At 34.9% G+C, this 19,139-nt stretch overlaps 1 protein-coding gene across 1 annotated transcript; it reads right to left on the reverse strand.

Annotated features, from left to right (window-relative positions):
- Positions 1-636: 636 nt before the first annotated feature.
- LOC146996916 (zinc finger BED domain-containing protein 5-like) lies at positions 637-16,848 on the reverse strand. Its single transcript, XM_085819711.1, has 2 exons — positions 15,498-16,848; positions 637-851 (listed from the first exon to the last, which is right to left on the reverse strand). Exons 1-2 carry the CDS (start codon positions 16,846-16,848, stop codon positions 637-639), a joined length of 1,566 nt encoding a protein of 521 aa, XP_085675837.1.
- Between the last annotated feature and the right edge of the window lie 2,291 nt (positions 16,849-19,139).

Below are 19,139 nucleotides of genomic sequence, written 5' to 3' on the forward strand. Positions count from 1 at the left end.
TGTATATTCTTAGCTATTCTCCAGCTTTAAGATGAATGCTGTGGCTTTTATGCACTTTTTCAAATCCTCCAAGTTAATTATGACATTTTTAGTCATCTTGACAGCTTGATATTTCAGTAAAGGCGAAATTCATATTATGTAAGTTTTCTAAAAAGAACTTGGGAAAAACTAATAATACCGCCCCCCCCCAAAAAAAAACACTCAACAACGGTTAGAATAGGAATGGGCACTACTTAAGAAAACTCATAAAGCTAATCGATTGCTTCTGATAGGCTGTGTGCAAGTGTCACTTATTGCCTATTAGTGGTTATACTTGTTAAATAATGACATGCTCCTGCAGAGATGTGCGCAAATGTCACATCACCTCCTCTATTAAGTATGTTGTATCTTTTGCATGTAGTTTTTAAATGCATAATGAAAATTTTACTTCATAGGCATGGTAATTTGACTGTCAAATTTTTGCCCAAGATTTCAGTTCAGCATAATTTGGATCATGGTTACGTTTTATTAACTGCTATCAGGATACCCCTTATTTCTGATGTGCAACCCGAAAAGGTGAGATGAGACAGCCGTTCAGCATCCATGGCGAGCTCCTGATTGACAAGAGTTTAAGTGAAGCCTACTGCAGTAGTCTTTTTAATGAGCTCCTGATTGGCAAGATTTTAATTGAAGCCTGCTATAGTCTTTTAAATATTTCTCCCCAAAGTACAGCTCCAACGTGTCAGATAAAGCATTGAAGTGTAGCCTCTGGCTTTTGGGAAGAGTATGAAGAATATCCGCTGTGTCTGCTGTTAGAGAAGCAACTAGATGATAAGCTTTGTCTTGAGAATCCCATCCATTCGCATCTGCCACTATAGAAAATTACGTTTTATTATTGCCAGGAGGTCTTACCACCATGCATGGAGAGCTTTAGAGAGGGACGAGAAGACATGGGTAAAAGTGTAAAACTGTCAGAATTGCTTTCTGCCATCGCTATGAATTTCTTTCGGGTGTCAACTTCTTTGACCATTACTGAAACCTGTGATCAACTTGTTGTTGGACGGCAACAACTCTTTCTTCGATTTGTTGCACGGCAGACACTTTCTTGAATTTCTCCATCTTTGTCTTCAAACATGTCTATTCAGCCTTCCATAGCCTCAAATTTCTTTTCTATTATGGCACTAAATTGTCTTTTTATTTCTTCTGGACCAGCTTCAATCTGTTCTCTGAATGCAGCAAAGGCTGCCACCAGTTGTCTTAATTGCTCATCCATCGCTCTTGTCATTAGCATTCAACTCCACTCCTGACACCAAAATTGTTGTGTGTTTATGGGTGCATAACACACTGAATGCACACAGGTCCGATGAAAGGTTAATAAAATTTATTTTATCAAAAGAAACACTTCAGAGTTCTGGAACTTTCCACAGAAGTACTAATGCAAGTGTTCACAGTATCACTGAGTACAATCAGCAGTTACACATCAAACTACTAAAAGAGTTAAATACAATGCGATGCAAAGTGCATCAATTATCCAAAACATCAATTACAATACCTAATACAGGACTGGACCAAATAGTCTTCAAGTTTGGCGATTTCTGTCAAACATGGCAACAAAGTAAGTCGCCAAAACTGTTGCAAAGTTTTATGATGTCTCGCTAATTTGACAAGATGGCAACTTACTCAATGTTAAATATGTTTTGCCCTATATTCTTAATTTTCCCAGTAGAGCATCGTTTCTATCAGCTTTTCACGTTACATTATACAGAAAAATACTTAACTAAAATCATCTATCTATGTACAAAATTCATAACAATATTTTTGTTGTAAATTTTGTTCAAATGGTAATATGTCTATTTTTAATATCCTGGTACTGAGAATGCGTTACAGGACCAACATTGCATAGATCGGACATCCTTTCTGCACAAAAGCAGATAAAAATCTGGTTTCAACTGTATGCCGTATCGGTTCTATACCAGTATCTATCCTATGCATATACTCTAAAAATAATAATTAAATCAAATTCTTTCCTTCTTGATTACCCCCAGTAATGCTCGAGTGGGCGAGCCTGCTGAATATTGGCAGTTTGAATGGGCTGGCTGCGGGGTTGGTTTTTCATAGCTTTTCCCATGTGTAGCCTGAGTACAAGCCAGTTTCTCCCAGAAAATTCTCCACAAAGGCATCCCTCCTCTTCGGCAGATAGCTTTGAATTCAAATATGGCTTTGCCATATTCGAATAACTTAAGCTGACACTCTTGAATATGTGCTGTTCTAATTGGTCTAGATTTCTAGTTAAGCGTTTATGACTGTGAAATGTTGTAAACATAAATACATGACTGGGTCTTCTGCTGAGGGAAAACGTATTGAAGAGCCATCTTTGAACTGAGTGTTCAGATTTAATAGACCGATACATGTGAATGAAATTATGTATAATATTAGCCACGGTGTTCCTTCCAGAATTGCAGAGAAGACAGAAAAAACCTGTGCTGAATTCTGGCATCAATAAAACTTTGATGACTTGAAGTATATAATCATCTATTTCTGATCGACCTTCAATACTCTAACAAATGCATTGAGTTACCAGCATCAATATTTTAAACAGTGCTTTGATTTGGCTTCTTGCCGTAACGGTCTGGCCTGTATCTTAATTCTTGTTTCATCTCACGTTGAGGTAAAACGTAAAAAAAAGTGTTGATATAAGTAAATACTGACTGAAACAAAATCAGAAACCAATCAGTCTAGACACCAAAGCTTAGAGCCATTTTTTTTTTTTTATATAAGTTCTATAAAGATTTCTTTTGAATTGTTTGGTTTGGGTTATTTAATTATGCCAAAGCACTTGAGGGCTATCTGCCTTAAGAGGGATTCTTTCGTGGAGGACGTTTTAAAGAAAACTGGTTCGTATACATGTTACACATGGGGAAAACCACAAAAAAGCGCATGCAGCCAGCACGTTCGCCTGCATTCAAATCCCGGACCGAACTACCAGTGTTCAGCGATGGTACCGCTTTGCCACTGGTGGGCCCTTTTTTGAATTTGACACTATGTACAGAAGCATTGCCACAAGGCAAGAAATCTTTATGATTTTTTTTAATGAAATTGTTTCATGGTTGCTTGTATACATCAGGTCTACAAAAATCCTTACCTGGACTTTATTTTCGCAACTGTTGGTCGTAGACATATACTTCCAGTTTCAAATGACGGAAATTTTCATGTTTAGGCATTTTTTACTTTTTAAAAATCAATTTTATAAAAATGATAAAATCTAACTTTTTATATGCCTCATACTACTGGGTTACCTCATGCCTGGTGTTCACACTTATTATATCACACATGTCAGATGTCATGTGATGAAGTCACAGGGCCACTCAGATAACATATTTTGAACCAGAAGATAATTATTGCAATATAGTTTATTTATTTCACATTTATAACATAAAATGTTCACACTGTACAACTCATTAAGCGCTCATTTTTAGCACTGCATATAAATATCAACTTCTCAACATTCTGAAGACTAAAATTACTCTCACATTAATAAAGATTCCTCATAAAAGTTAACTCATATTTTTGTTGACATCTCTTCATTTTACTCAGTTCAGAATGCAAAATCTAATTGCTTTTTAGAATTCAAAAAGAAAACTCAACAAAGGTTTCTAAAACTATTTCGATATGCTTTTCAGTGAACTATGCATTTTGAATACTCTCATTCACGTTCAACATTCTTTATTTACTCAGGGCTAAGCAAGTGCAATTCTGGGCACTTATATTTAGGAAATTATTTTATAGTATCGAAAATAAAATAATTAAAAATGTGATTTCCTTATGAGCGCGATATTTCATTTTTAAAATTGAAAATCGTATTTAAGGGCAGTGCACAAAGTGAAGAACAGATGTTTACAATTGTGGTTAATAAAAAATAAAATATCAAGTTAGCAGACTGTCTTGAAAATCTGTATGTATGATCAATATACACTTTTTAAAAAAAGAGATCTTATTCATAAAATCTTAAAAATTCTGTGTTCTAAAAGAAAGCACTGATGACCTCAAATGTTCCCACCTAGCCAACTCATGTAAACCTGATAGTAAATATTAGAGAAAATATCTACAGAGGAATGGCAACATCTAATTCTGTATAGCCTGCTATTTTACATTAAAAAGATATACTCTAGAGTCATTAGTTAGTTTTTTTTATGCCAAAAGGCATTAGCCCAGGAGGGCTATTAATTTCGTTTTGGCATTTTGCGTTGGTTCACTATAAATGTCGGTTCACTTTTCAAATTAATGCCACCAAATATTATCGCCCTGTGCTATATTTAAAGAAATTAAATAAGGAAGCATCTGCATAAATGTATGTGTTTCTTGCATTGTGATAAAACAAGGGTACCTAGAGCCATCAAATTTTCAATAACGTAATCTTCACCAAATATAGGCATTTGGAAGCCCTAATTAGGTATTTGAAATTTGTTTTATTACCGATTTCATATTTTGTTTTTGATTAACAAACTCAACGACTTCAAAGTGAGCAATGGCAACACTAAGGGGGGATTTTTTTTTTTTTTTTTAATATGAAGGGGTTTGGATTTAAATTACGTCCAAAGGGGCGTTTATTTAACATTTTGTATGTTACATTTATTTATTACATATCACGTTCTTCGCACTTAAACCATAAAATTTAGTTCAACAGCAATATCGTAAAATAGTTTTAAAATGAGCATATCTTTAGAATTTCGGATACAGAGACTGGCGCGCTGGAGGCTCTAACATTTGGTGGCAACAGTTTAAAAAGTGAAATGGGCATTTATAGTGAACCAACGCGAAATCGCAAAACGAAAAGTATAGCCCTTCAGGGACAAAGCCCCTTTGGACTAAAAAATAACACATTTTTATCTCCAGCACACGAGACTGTGTATAGGAAATTCTAAAGATGTGCTCATTTTAAACTTATTTTGCGATATTGCTGTTGAATTTTATGATTTAAGTGCTAAGTACATGATATTTAATAAATAAAGGTAGCACACAAAACGTTAAAAAAAGTGTACCTTTGGACGTAGTATAAAATCTGAGAACTTTCAGATTTTTTATTTTTTTAATTTTATTTATTTATTTATTTTTATTATTATTTTTTTTTTTTAAATGAGCAATGACAGACATGAAAAATGAGCAATGCCTTCTCAGGGAGTCAAACTTCGTTCTCTCGAATATGCTCCGAGTGAGCTACCGTTACACTATGAAGGCATGCTGGAAGCAGGGCGAAAATGTCTTATATACTTCCCCTTTTAAAAGGCGAGTGGTAATCAGGGGACTCAGTCCCCAAATCCTGATGGTGACGAATTATTGTCCACCACCTTTTATTTTGAGCGCCACTGTACACATTAGGGTATTTTGAAGCAGGAAATATGAACTGTTTGCGAAGATATTTGCGATGGCGGGAAACGTTCGCTAAAACCCGATAAATTAAAGAATGTTACACACTAGTAAATCACAAAATAATATTATTTAATGGAGGATAAAAGGAACCTCGAATTGCTCTAATTTGTTTATTAAGTGATCCTTCAAGGCATAAAAAATCTCAGACATTGAAATTAAATACTTCAGTCAATTTTTGTCGTGTGGGGGTGTGTGATTTTTATTTTTTAGAATGAGTGTAAAATTCTTCTAAATTTAAGTATACGGTCCATTAAAAACATATCTTTGCTTAATTTAGACATATGTCTCTAATCAGGATAATTAAAGAATTTTCATAAGTTAAAAATTAAAAAGTTTCAAAGAAATGTTTACCGATAAATACCCATAACTAATGTTCCTTCAAAGCGGAAAAGCTTAGCAAGATAAAATTATTTCGATTTCCGTTCCGGGAACATAAAGCACGTAACAGGTCGTGTCGTCCAGTCTAAATTAATTGGAATACCATTAATCATTATCAACATGGCAATTAAAGATATGTATTAAATTCTGCGTAGAGTTGGGTAACTGAGTTAGAAACCGGTTCAACGAATCAACATCTTTCTAGAACAGTGACCCTAGTGTGTTATTTGTCTCCATTCGTGAGTTCTGCAGAATTCTACAGTTTCGTAGAAAAGTATTCCTTTTCAGATAGCTTGTTAACATCACATTTCATTTGTCTGCTCGGTAAAAAATAATGAAATTAATAAGTTTCAGCAAACAATATGCGCATTTTATAAAACAATTTTTAAAAAGTGATAAGTTTAATTATTATTCATATAGACAATTATTATGTTGTAAAGAACACTTAGACTTGAAATCAATTTAGTTTTTACGCTTTGGCAGCAGCTTGCTTTGTTTTGTCTTTTTACTTCTTTATACGAACTAAAGGAATATTGTAATCGCAAAAAGTTTCGGCTATCATATTTCAAAGAAAATATCCATTTTGGCGACTCTCGAATCCGTTTAAACGATAATTTTCCATGATATCTGTACGTACGGACGGAATAAAGGACACCTTTTTTAAAACGGATTGAAAAATGCAAAATATTATATATATATATATATATATAAGAAGATAAATTATAGTACGCACGCTAAAAAGTTGCCAAAAACTGTGGCTCCGCTGAAAACTTCAACATAAGCAAATTTAGTTGCTATGAAATGTGTGAAAAAAGAGAAATATACAACATTTGAATATTTACAAGTAAAATTAACAAAAATAGTAAGCTATATTTACTTTTAATTATATATATATGTTGTATGATCTTAAATTCACTTAGTGCGAAATCAAGTTTTTCTACTACTTGCGCAATAGCTGCAAAGTAAGTTAATAATAATTTATTTACTAAAGAATATATATACCACTCTGTTTCCCGCCTCAGTGAACTTTGTTTTTTTAGTCTTATATGTTAGTAAAGTGTGCATTTTTTGCTTTAGAAGTGTTGAATTATGATGTTCTTACGCTCCGGTTAAGGTTTTGATGTCTTTAGTTAATCTGCATACAATAGCTGTAGAATTATCAACAATTTAAAAGTTGTATAAGGGATGCTAAGCCTGACGAGGCCTCCATGTGTTTACAATTGAAATTCGTAAATTAGTTATTGCACAACTTCAGTGTCTTTTTGACGAGTGCGACCAAAAATAAACTTTCAGTTTTGTGCACCGAAAAATTTGTCTTCTTGCCTGCTGGCCGAATTGCTGCTTTTTGCGTAGAAGCTTTAATTTGAATTGTAACATTTTTTCTCAACTCTTTTAACTGTAGGTTTTTTTTTAATGTTTTTCTGTGTTTTTTATTTTTTAATAAAGTCTTTTTTTTTTTTTTTTTCCCTTGCGGCGAAGTGAGAACTGAATTAATTGAATAAGATATATATATCTACTGAAATTCGAGGAAATAAGTGTAAATGAAATGCAGCAAAAAAACAAACAAAAAATTGTATAATTTAGTAGGGACGTACAAAGAAGTCATGTGGTGCCCACATCAGATTTTTTTCTTGTAATGGAACTGTGTTTTGGCGTATTTATGTATTCTTCGCATCGAACAATTAATGTTTTGTTATGCTTAGCAAGCGTATCATTATCGCGTGAGATTTGAATAACATCTATCTGATATGTATTTTAACACATATTTTCTGATGAGATATCACAAGTTGGAACACATCATAAACTTTGTCTATGGCAATTATTAAGGCTGTTTCTAAAGGAATTACAGTTTTTTTTTTTTTTTTTTTTTTTTTTTTCACTGTATGAATCAAATCAATACCGAGAATTAAATTCTTAGTGTTGATCTTAATCCGTGATCTATATTTGACGCTACCAAGAAAATGCTAAATATTTTGAAAATAGGGTGAAAATATTTATTTGTAATTTGAAAAGTAATACAACGTATTTAAATATTTCGACGCAAAATGCCGTTTCGAGAGTAATATCCTATTTGGGACTAACGTCCCTTTTGAACCCAATGAATACCAAAGAACGCTTCTACAACAAAACTAAAGAACAAGAAAGTAATACAAATTGGAAATGATGGGAAATTATTCTTTCATATTTTACAATAATTCTTCGCAAACATCATTGCTTGATTACATAATTCAACTATTATTTTTGATGCCTTTGAAATATTCAAAAGCAAAAGGTATTGTAACTGGGAAGAATAGAAGTCTTTATCATGGTTCTCATCTGAAATTCGAACTCGGATTAAATTGAGATAAAACGGATTTTTTTTTTTTTTTTTTTTTTTTTAATTTTTGCCGATACAGATGAATGCCGAACTTAGAACAAAAGTTTAATAAACTTTAATTCTAAATAAAATGTCGAAATTCTGATAATAAGATGGAAAAAAGGGTTGATGTTAAATACTTTCAGTATTTGTTGTAAACGCAGAGATTTATTTGGAAATGACTCATAAAATTGATAGATGGTTACATAAATGCATATTGCGATGGAAAGTCTTCGTATCAACAGATTTTGCCAGTTTCATTTATATTATTCTGAGGATGCTGCTCTTATAAAGTGTTGTAAAAATAAAAGTTATTGTATTTCAAAGAACGGGACGTTTAATGTATTAAGTTTAAAAGGGGAAAATCATCTAGCTGCAAGTAAAAATTAAAAAAAAAAAAAAAAAAATGGTGACAGACCGCATTCTAAGATTGTTTGAACATGAGTTTATATCTAGAAAGTGAAGCTCTGTTTGAACGTGAGTAAATACCAAGAAAGTTAAAAATTCATTCAAATTTTATAAAATTTTAAATTGGTAATAAAACAGATTACAAGTTTGGGCTTCCAGATGCCCTTATTCGATGCCATTATTAAAAATTTGATGTCTTTAGGTACCGTTGTTTTTTCACAGTGCGAGAAACATACATATATTCACGCAGATTCTTTATTATTTAATTTCTTTAAATATAATGCAGGGCTGTAATATTTAGTGGCAAAAATTTGAAAAGTGAAATGCCGTTTATAGTGAAACGCCACAAAACGCCAAAACGAAATTAACAGTCTTTTTGACAAACGCCTTTGGGCTAAGAAAGAAATTTTTATGCGTAAAAGGCTTACGAAGTACGCCCTTTATGCGTATAAATTAATTATCAATATGGTTTCTATAAAATGCGACCAACATTCTATACAAGTTGTTCAATGATGATGATTATATGTTTTACTTTCTTACACAATGGCGCCCGAGATGTACTTCTTATCATAAGACTTCTCAAAATAAGAGAGAATTTTAAGAGAAAGAGGTTTGGATAGGAGCTGTGGATAGGGGGTTTTCCCAAATGCAAAATTTTAACTTTTTGTACGCTCATAAGAGAATATTTCAATTAGTAAAATATTCATTATATTTTAATTATTTAAAAATTGTTTATAATTTTTGCGAACATGATATGTGCAGGTGGCTTTCATAAATACTTTCAAAGGGACATTTAAAAATTTAATAACGAATGCTATTTTCTCCAAAATACAGTACTGTCTTCCTTACAGACAGTTTGTGCTTATATCTGCCCCATTAATCCCTTCTCTAAAGTTTTATGTTTAATCAAAATTATGCAGCTGAATAAATTCATTCTGAAAAACGTTAACGATTTTTGTTCGTAAAAATATAAAAATATTTAGTTTTGCAGTTCATTAATGCAAAGTGAATATTCTAATTAGAAACTTTACGGGAAATATATAAAGTTAGATTTATTTTTAAAGAACCCTCTCAGTTATGGTGTTGAAACTGTTTACATATATCAGAAAATCGGGGAATCATCATTCAGTACTTTGATACTCCAACTTTTGGTTCAAGTCATACATCCAAGATTTACTTGCACTCAAAACGTGACTAGTGCAGGCACTTTTTTTTTTTTTTTTTTTTTTTAATCGCTAATATTGTGACACGAGAAACCAATATGCCAGACTTCATTACGCGGGTTCCCATTCTGACTGAAATGACTAGCTAAATCTAAAGTTTATGTCAATTGTGTTGCCGAAGTTCAACACAATTGACATAAACTTTAGATTTAGCTAGTTATTTCAGTCAGAATTTGATAAATACAAGATGCAGATATTTCAGTTTCCAAAGAAATCGCTGTGCCTAGCAAGTTATAATCAATCTCAAGAACCACGAGAACTTTATCAATCAGGAAGACAATGTGCGTTTTTTTAGCCCAAAGGGCTATTAATTTCGAAACCGCATTTTACGTCGATTCACTTTTCAAACTGTTGGCACCAAATATTATCGCCATGTATTGTATTAAAAGAAACTAAATAATGAAGCATTTGCATGAATGTTTCTCGCATTATCAAGAAACAACAGTATCTAGAAACATCATCTTCGTGGCCGTTCTAGAAATGCCATAAGGCGAGCTTGGGCTTGCCAGGAGAGTGGACCGCGCCATACCTCCCTAACTAGTACCATCAAATTTTGAATAACGTAATCCTTCAACCGAATATGGGCACTTGGAAATCCGAATTTTGAATTTTTTTTATTATCTGGTTCAAATTTCGTAAAACTTTAACGAATTTTTGATTGACTAACTGAACGATTTCAAAGCGAGCAACGGCAACTCTGTACGGGAAAAAAAATACTTTTTTATCTCCAGCGCGGAAGGACTTAGTATTGGAAATTCAAAAGATATGCTGTTTTTGAATATTTTGTGATGATATTGTTGTTGTATTGAGTTTTATGTGTTTTAAGTGCGAAGAACATGTTATTTAACAAATAAAGGTAACACAGAGAACGTTAAAAAAACGCCCTTTTGTGCGTAATATAAAATCTGAAAGCTTTCAGATTTCATTTTTTCTTTCCTTAAAGATTTTTCCAATACTGTTTCGAATTTATCACACAATTTTTCATTATTTGTGCCTCAAAAACAGCCTTGAGCCTTGTAATGATCCATTTTGTCCACGAAAGCACTGAGGCAGCGTGCAGTTTGCTTGAGTATGCAGCGCGATATATTGCTGTCACTTGAACATGAATACCATCACATCAAGAAACTTCTGAAATAGCTTTCATAGAAGCAAGGGCTAAGACAAGAACAGTACTAAAAGGATAGTTAGATATGCTTTTCTTAAAAAAAAAAAAAAAAAAAAAAAAGTATTATATGCAGTGCTTTGTGAGTGAAAGGAATTTCTGTCTTGAAAATATTAGTGGTAAATGGTTGCAGAGTAGTTTGGTTTAAATCGGGAAAGTTTCGAATAACATCCACTGGAACAGATATAGTTTCTACAGCACCGCTGACGTGTCTTGAACGCACTGGTGGAATGCTCTTCTGTCTTTTGTGTCAGAAGATTGTCACTTCGTTTGGATAGTTTGAATTGTTTTGAATTTTGATCTAGAAACATTTTTATAAGAGAGAACAAAATCAGATGGTTAGAAATCTGAAAAAAATGTCTGTGGCATCATAGGTATCTATTTTTAGATCAAAGGAACCCAAGCTCCTTTGCTTCATTAAACTTTGATCAAAAAGGAATGGTCTATAGATGCCTTAACTCTGTCTTTCTGTGTGCGCTGGCTATTCTATCCAGACGATGTCATTTCATATCTTTCTGCTACATACAATATGCTAACACTCTTTAACAGTCAAATTTAACTATTGCAAATTTCACTTACGTGACAAGATTTCATGTGAACTTTTTGGAAGTGTACCATGGTTGAGGTATGACTGTTCTGTGATTGGTGAAGAGACACTCCTCATTTATATCCTCTATGAGTGTTCTTATTTTTACTTTTTAAGACAAATAATTGTTTATTTGCCTTCTTTTGAGCAATGTTTCTAAAATTGGGAATAAAAACGAGTAACAAATTCTAAATTCGATAACCGTGTGTTGGTTGGTATTCATAGATAATTGATTCTGAATCTTCTTTTCGTATTTTTATGTGAGCATTGTGAATATCACGTTGCTTTCTTAAAAATACAGATCTCCAGTTTACTTTCCTCTGCGAAGTTTGAATCCGTCTCCAACATGGGAATTTACTCAATGAATTCTTTTCGTCATGCAAATGAATTTTCTTGAAAACAATAATGTCTATTTCTAGTGACTAAAAGAGCGGAGTAAGGAAATTATCTTCAAATTCTCTTTTCCAAATATTTCCTGGAGTGATTGTTCAGATAAAGGCCGCTGTCACACAACATTTGAATTAAATAAGAAAACTGCGAGTGAAATGATAAAATGTAAGATTTTCTCGCATTGTTTTTGATCTGTTTGGCCACCCAAGGCCGGAAATGAGACAAAGGGATATTCATGTTGGAAGAAAGTAGACAGTACTTCTTTGGTTTTCAGTTTTCACGGTCAGAAGGATCTTTAGAAATCAAAATCTTGTGATGAATGGAATCAGCTTTAGACTTACAGCTAATCGATGGTTCAATGTCATTACTAATTTTTTCATAATATCTTTCTATTATATGTATTTAATCAATATATAAGCTATGCAATCAATCAAATCACATTACATTAAAATGAATTATTTGGAGTTTCCTTGAACTGACAAAATGATTATTTATAAATGCAATTTTGTTTAAATAATTTTAGGCATTTAGGAAGATGAATTCGGGAAATATATGAGATTTCAGAGTGTTGCTACTTCTAATTGGCTGAGGAATGCGAATGAGGACATGGACAGAGGAAAACTATGATTTATTTTTTATGTTGATTTCTTTGCCTGTAGATCAGCAAAATTGAAACCCAACAATTTCTTCTTATGCGGCCATGTGACGTAAGTTGCATACGAAGAGTACTTAAACACTACATATAAACTCATTGTCTGCATTTGGTTAGCCTTCAATATTCGGAAAACAGCAGGCAACAGTCCGTAATTCAAGGAGAACACACCATTTGCATTGATGTCAGTCGGCAATTTGATTACTTACTATGAGATATATTATGCGGGACATAGTGTGCGACATTCATGGCCAGACAGACAAATACTTTCGTTTGCATCGTTCAATAATGCAAAGTAATTAGGGCTGGCGTTAGAGCCGGTGTAACTGATGCGAGCGCCCCGAGCGGCAGAATTTAGGACAGGCATTATTATTATTATTTAGAGGAGCATCAAAAGGCAAAATTTAGGGATTTCAAAATTTTTAGAATTTAAACAAGGCATTGGGCAGCAGAAATCAAGGAAGGGAAAATTATCAAAATTAGAAGTCACCAGCCACTAGAATTTAGGACCCTCATAAATTGCACTGCGGGGAAAAATATCGGGTTTTAACGAGTTTCCCGCCACTGCAAATATCGTCTGCGCAAACAGTACGCTTTGGCGTGTTTAATCATATTTTTTCAAATTTCAATTTCATAAAAAAGATAGCTGCTTTAGAAAATTGTGCTGGGAAATTTATAGAAACATATCGTTATCATTAAGTTCAAGGAGTCTGAAATGGAACTATCACGTTCCCAGATTAGAACCATCATTTACTTCCAGTTCTGCTGCAAGATATCAGCTACCGAATGTTACTAGATTATGTGCACAGCTTTAGGAACTAATGTCGTATCATATGACACTGTGAAGTTTTGGTACCAAAAGTTCAAAAAACAAGGACGATGACATTCAAGAAGGAGCGTTCTGGCCGTCCTACTGATGCTGATGAGGCCCGCTTGCGAGAACTTGTGGGAGAACATCAGTATGTAACCACTCGAGAGCTTGCTAAGGAGTTAGACGTTAATGCCATGTCCATTAGTCGCGCTATGCATAGCATAATCTTAACTTACAAGTGTATAGCATAATCTTAACTACAAGCAATCTTAACTATGCATAGCATAATCTTAACTACAAGCGAGGTGCCGCATGAACTGAAGCAGACAAGGACAGACGTGTTCGGACCTATAATAATCTGCGTGAATATCGACGCAAGGAGAAAATTCTGGACCGAATCGTCAATTGTGATGAAAAGTGGATTTACTTCAACACCACAGGCCAAAAAGGGAGTTGGTCTGTGCCCGGTGAGCCCATCGGCAGAGTCGCAAAGTGCAATAGTAGTTGACTAACAAAAAGATCATGCTTTGTATCTGGTGGGATTGCCGTGGTATTTGTGTGCAAAAAGTATCTGGAAAAACATAAAACCCTTGACAGTAAGGTGTACAACGAGATGCTAGTCCGTGTTGACGCTGCTATGAAGGAAAAACATCGAATTGAGGTTCCGGTGCAAAAAGGTAATATTCCATCAAGATAATGCAAGACCACATGTGTCTGTATTCACCGGCTGGACTCGAATGGGATCTTTCGCCACACCCATCATATAGCTCCCTTCGGACTCTTTCACACCTTGCTGGTGCTATCTTAGTGGCTCAAAATGTAAACTTATTAAGTCAAATCTATCTGGCTGACTTTCAGTCTAACTTTCAAAGACATTGGTTATACGTGAGAGCAGAATTTTCGCGACAGTAAGCAGGTAACATCAACGCCAAAATACTGGCTAAGCGCTATTCTTCAAATTTTATTGTCTCAAATTTGTATAAATTGCGGAATCAGCGAGCTTCATGAGGAAACGAGGCAAAAGAAAAGATGTAAATTAAATAAAACACTGCTAGAGAAACTCAAACAAAAGAAAAGCTGTGAAGATTCAGATTTTAACCAGAGGGTTTGTTAAGGCTCTCACTAAAATCGCAGTTTACCAGTCTTCGCTGTTGGATTCACTCCTTCTAATAGAACTTTCTTTTTTTTTTTTTTTTTTTTACTTTGTTATCGCTTCATATTGAATCGGCTTTCTTTCCATTTGCGCCACGTAAAATACAACAATACAATGATAAAATTTTAACAAAGCATATTTTTAGAATTCCCGATACAGTGTTACGTTCAAATGCATTTTTGTATATTCATTACAATTTTTCTTTAAAAGTAAAACATGACGATAACATTCGGTGGCAACATCCTTTTATGCGAAAAGTGATGCAGGTAAAAAAGATCGCAGTAGAATGCCATAGTGCAGCGTTTCCCAACCTTTTTTGGCCAAGGCACACTTGTCGCGGGGAAAAAAATCACGAGGCACACCACCATTAGAAAATGTTAAAAAATTAACTCTGTGCCTATATTGACTATAATAAAGTAATTCTCTTGAATAGGAATCAAATAAGCACAAAGAAAGTATTTTATAATTACTTTATTATGAAATATTAAGTAAACAGAATAGTGAAAAATTATAAAATACTTTCAGTGCGAAACCTGGGCCTGTTTGGCTGAACACAAAGCTGATATTCTGGCTGGAATCGAAGAAAGACACACACGTAGCTCTTCGTCAACAGTTCTCAGTCTCTCTCTGTATTTGGTTTCATAGCAATCATGCTTGAAAAGCTAATCTCACACAGATATGTAGTGGAAAAAGGGAGCAATGTCAAAATAGCTTTGTTTGCCAGAAGGGGAAACTCCTTGGCAGTATCCAACCAAAAACTGTCCAAAGGTAGATCAACAAATCTTAGCTTGAAACCACGATTTTGTCTCAGTTCAATTAGTTCCTCCTGCTCCTGTAAAGTCATTTCCTTTCCAACAACTGATGCTGAGCTTTAAGGGTCCCTAACCCAGTCAAGGCATTCAGTGGAGACTGAAGAGAAATAAAATGACAACTTCTCCTCAAGAGTTTTTAAATGCTTAACTATTATCTCACACAGTGCAGCAGTGTGAACACCTTGCCATTGCATGGTGAGTGTGAACATTTCAAGATTGCCACTTTCCACGTGTTGATGCCAGAGTTGCACCTTTGAACGGAATCCATTTATTTTATCTGTACTTGTAAGCAGGTTTTCATTTCGGCCTTGCATTCGGGTGTTCAGTTCATTCAGATGATGAAATATATCTGCCAGGTATGCCAGCCTTGCACACCACTCATCACTTGCAAGCTGCTTTGCGTAATCTGACCCCTCATTTGTCAGAAACACTTTAAGTTCCTCCCGCAGCTCATACACACGAACCAAGACCTTGCCACGCGACAACCACCGGACCTCCGTATGAAACAGCAAGGTTTTATGCTTTGCTCCCATCTCCTCACACAAAGCTGCAAATATGCGACTTTTCATGGGTCGTGACTTTACAATGTTTACCATGCGCACAACATCATCCAACACATGAACTAAGGCTGATGGTAAAGTCTTGGCTACGAGGGCCTCGCGGTGTAAAAAACAATGCGTAATAATCACATCTGGATTTCTTTCCTTCACTCTGCTTACAAAGCCTTTGGTGCGCCCGACCATGGCTGCAGCTCCATCGGTGCAGACACTTGTGCAGTTTTCCCACTTAAGTCCTCCTTGTTCAAGGTATTCTGATGTGACCCGAAAAATTTCTTCTCCTGTTGTTTTTTCTGGCAATACCTTGCAAAAAAAGAAGTTTTCTCTAATTGCATCACCATCAACAAAACGCACATTAGCTAAGAGTTGAGCATGTCCACTGATATCAGTAGACTCGTCAAGTTGCAATGCAAATTTCTCACTGATACGGATCTTTTCCAAAACCACACTTTCGATGTCTGCAGACATGTCATTAATACGTCTGGAGATTGTGTTGTTTGAGAGAGGGACTTTGGCTATTTCCTTTGCTGCTTCAGGTCCGAGCATCTCCTCTACAATAGCTTTGCAGGCAGGAAGTATTAATGTCTCTGCCACAATGTGCGACTTTTTTGTCTTGGCTATAAGTTCAGCAACTTGATAGCTAGCTTTAAGAGCTCTTTCATTTACCTTTGTTGTTTTTCTCATAAAAGTTGCCTGTTTCTCCATGTTGTCACGCAGGCGAACAAAATAGTCCACATTCTTGTTTTGAAGCAAAGGGTGTTTCGTTTGGAGATGGCGTTTAAGTTTGCTTGGGACCATAGCACTGTTAGCTAGCTTTTCACCACACACCACGCACAGTGGAGTTGGTTTGTGTTCATCTCCAGTGAAAGTAAATCCAACTGAAATATAGCTTTCGCTATATTGCCTTGCGCCAGAGAATTTAACCATCTTTGCTTTCTTTTGACCCCCACTCATACTCGGGCTCTCATCTGGCTCCAGATTTTGTTCAGAGTCCAGTTCTTTCCTTTTCAAAAACTTGTCAATCACTGCAGTATCAGTGTCTCTCTCCTTACAGCAGCCGTTGTCTCTCTGACACTGTGTGAGGCGTCTGATTGCGTCTCATGGGGGCGGGGACACGGCGGACACTTGTCAAGATTGGCAGGGGGAGGAGTTATAGCACTGCACAGCGCCGTGACCACCTATGACACTGGCGGGGGGAGTGACGGGAGGAGTTATAGCGGGCGAACAGCCCCGTGACACCCAGACCCGGCGGCACATCACGGTGCTTCAGACGGCACACTGGTGTGCCGCGGAACAGCGGTTGGGAACCGCTGCCATAGTGTACATGTTTATAAAAAAGAGATTGAATCAAGCATATTTTAGAAAGGTAAAATGACAATAATTACAATATTTGTGTTTCAGTTTCACTTTTAAGTTTAAAACTGCTAAGCTTCATGAAAATTATCCGATGATTCAGTATGGTTATCCGATGATTATTATTAAGTGCCAAAATGCTTACTTGAATGACTTTGGTGGTTTCTTTTTAAAGCTCTGTTACATTTAATCCTAAATGCAAAATATGGATAAAAAAGAATAAAAAAGTAACTTTAGATGAGCAGCGTTACAGATTTTTAATAGAATTTGTCACACATGAACGCAGCCAGTTTACGCGGTGATTCAAGCGGAAACAGACATATAGATATTTAGTCCTTTAAAATGCGTTTTTCGGATTCCAGGCATTCAGGAATCCGAAAAACATAAAAATTTCATGAAAAGGTACAAGTTCTTTAACTACTACAATTTAAGCTATACAAATAATAAAGTAAAATAAAATATCTTCCTCCTTTATTTAACATGCTCTTGAATTTGTTGAAATACTGAAAAAGACATTTACAAGCAGTGCAGTGTTGCCAGATCGTGCGATTTTTCGCAAACTTGAGACTTTTGACAAACTTGTGCTACTAAAATTTTAGAATTTGCGATTTTGCGAAATTTTTGCGACATCCATCATTTTCTTACGCTACTTTTAAGCGACTTCAAAGATTTTTTAAATATATCTTAAAATGCTTTTATGTTAAAATAATGTATCAATTAAAAATAATTTATATAAGAAAACATTTTATTTAGACTTAAATAAAAGTTGGCATCTGGCAATGCAGAGCCTGACTCCAGTGTAACGAGAAGCGGGAAAAGGTGTGTGTGTGTGTGTGTGTGTATTTAATTATGGCAAAGCACACTAGGGCTATCTGCCTAAGGGAAGGGATGCCTTCGTGGAGGACTTTCTAAGGGAAGCTGGCTCGTATACACGTTACACATGGGGAAAATCACGAAAACACTCATGCAGCAAGCCCATTCGCGAGAGTCAAACCTCGGACCGAACTACCAGTCTTCAGCGACTTTACCGAGGGAGAAAAGGAAAAAATGGAAAAGAAAGGAAAAAAACTGCTTCAGAACCTCTCACCTTTCCCCTCCTCAACCCCGTGCTTTTGGTTTTTCAAGCCAGTCCCCCCCCCCAGTTCTATGGCGATAATGAATCGAACAAAAGAACTTGCAGCTAGCGCACCGTTTATGAAGTACCCAAACAGAGAAAGAAATGAAATTCATTCTCCTGATTTATAGCATTGCTAAGAACTATACAATAGAAATGTATTAAAAGTCAAAGGCTCAAAGGAACGTCATTTTTCTAAATAACGACGCAGATAAATTTAACAGTGAAAGAACAAGGCTTTCATAAGTAATCAGAATCTGAAATAAATCGACTACGCAGAACGGAAATCTCACTAAAAAGCATTCCTCAATTAAAATGTTCACAATTAAACAAAAATAAATAAATAAATAAATAAATAAAAATTAATTGCCAACTCAAAAAATTTAGTACAAAAAAGTTAACAGTCTACGTGAGGGATCTCTTAAAAATGTATATGCACAAATTAATTTTTAAAAAAGCATAAATTAAATGAGAATTAATTTAAAAAAGAAATGGATATTTGAACAATTGAAAATGAGCAATTATAGTTTTAAAATTTTCGGTATATAATTAAAAAGACTAAGAATCGAATACACTAACTTACGGAACCAACAGACAGTAAATTTGTGATGACGTCAGATGTCATGTTAGCATGCGTAACTAGACGTCACAAATATCACTTCATCTCTGACGTCATTTGCGATTTTTGCGACTTTTTAAGGTCCTATTTTGCGACTTTAGTTGAGGAGTTTCTGGCAACACTGAAGCAGTGTACAAAACTGAAAGATATCAATGATGC

This window comes from Stegodyphus dumicola, chromosome 6 (assembly GCF_044657685.1).
Source record: "Stegodyphus dumicola isolate Sdum_Otavi_A_Nest chromosome 6, ASM4465768v1".
Taxonomy (NCBI): domain Eukaryota; kingdom Metazoa; phylum Arthropoda; class Arachnida; order Araneae; family Eresidae; genus Stegodyphus; species Stegodyphus dumicola.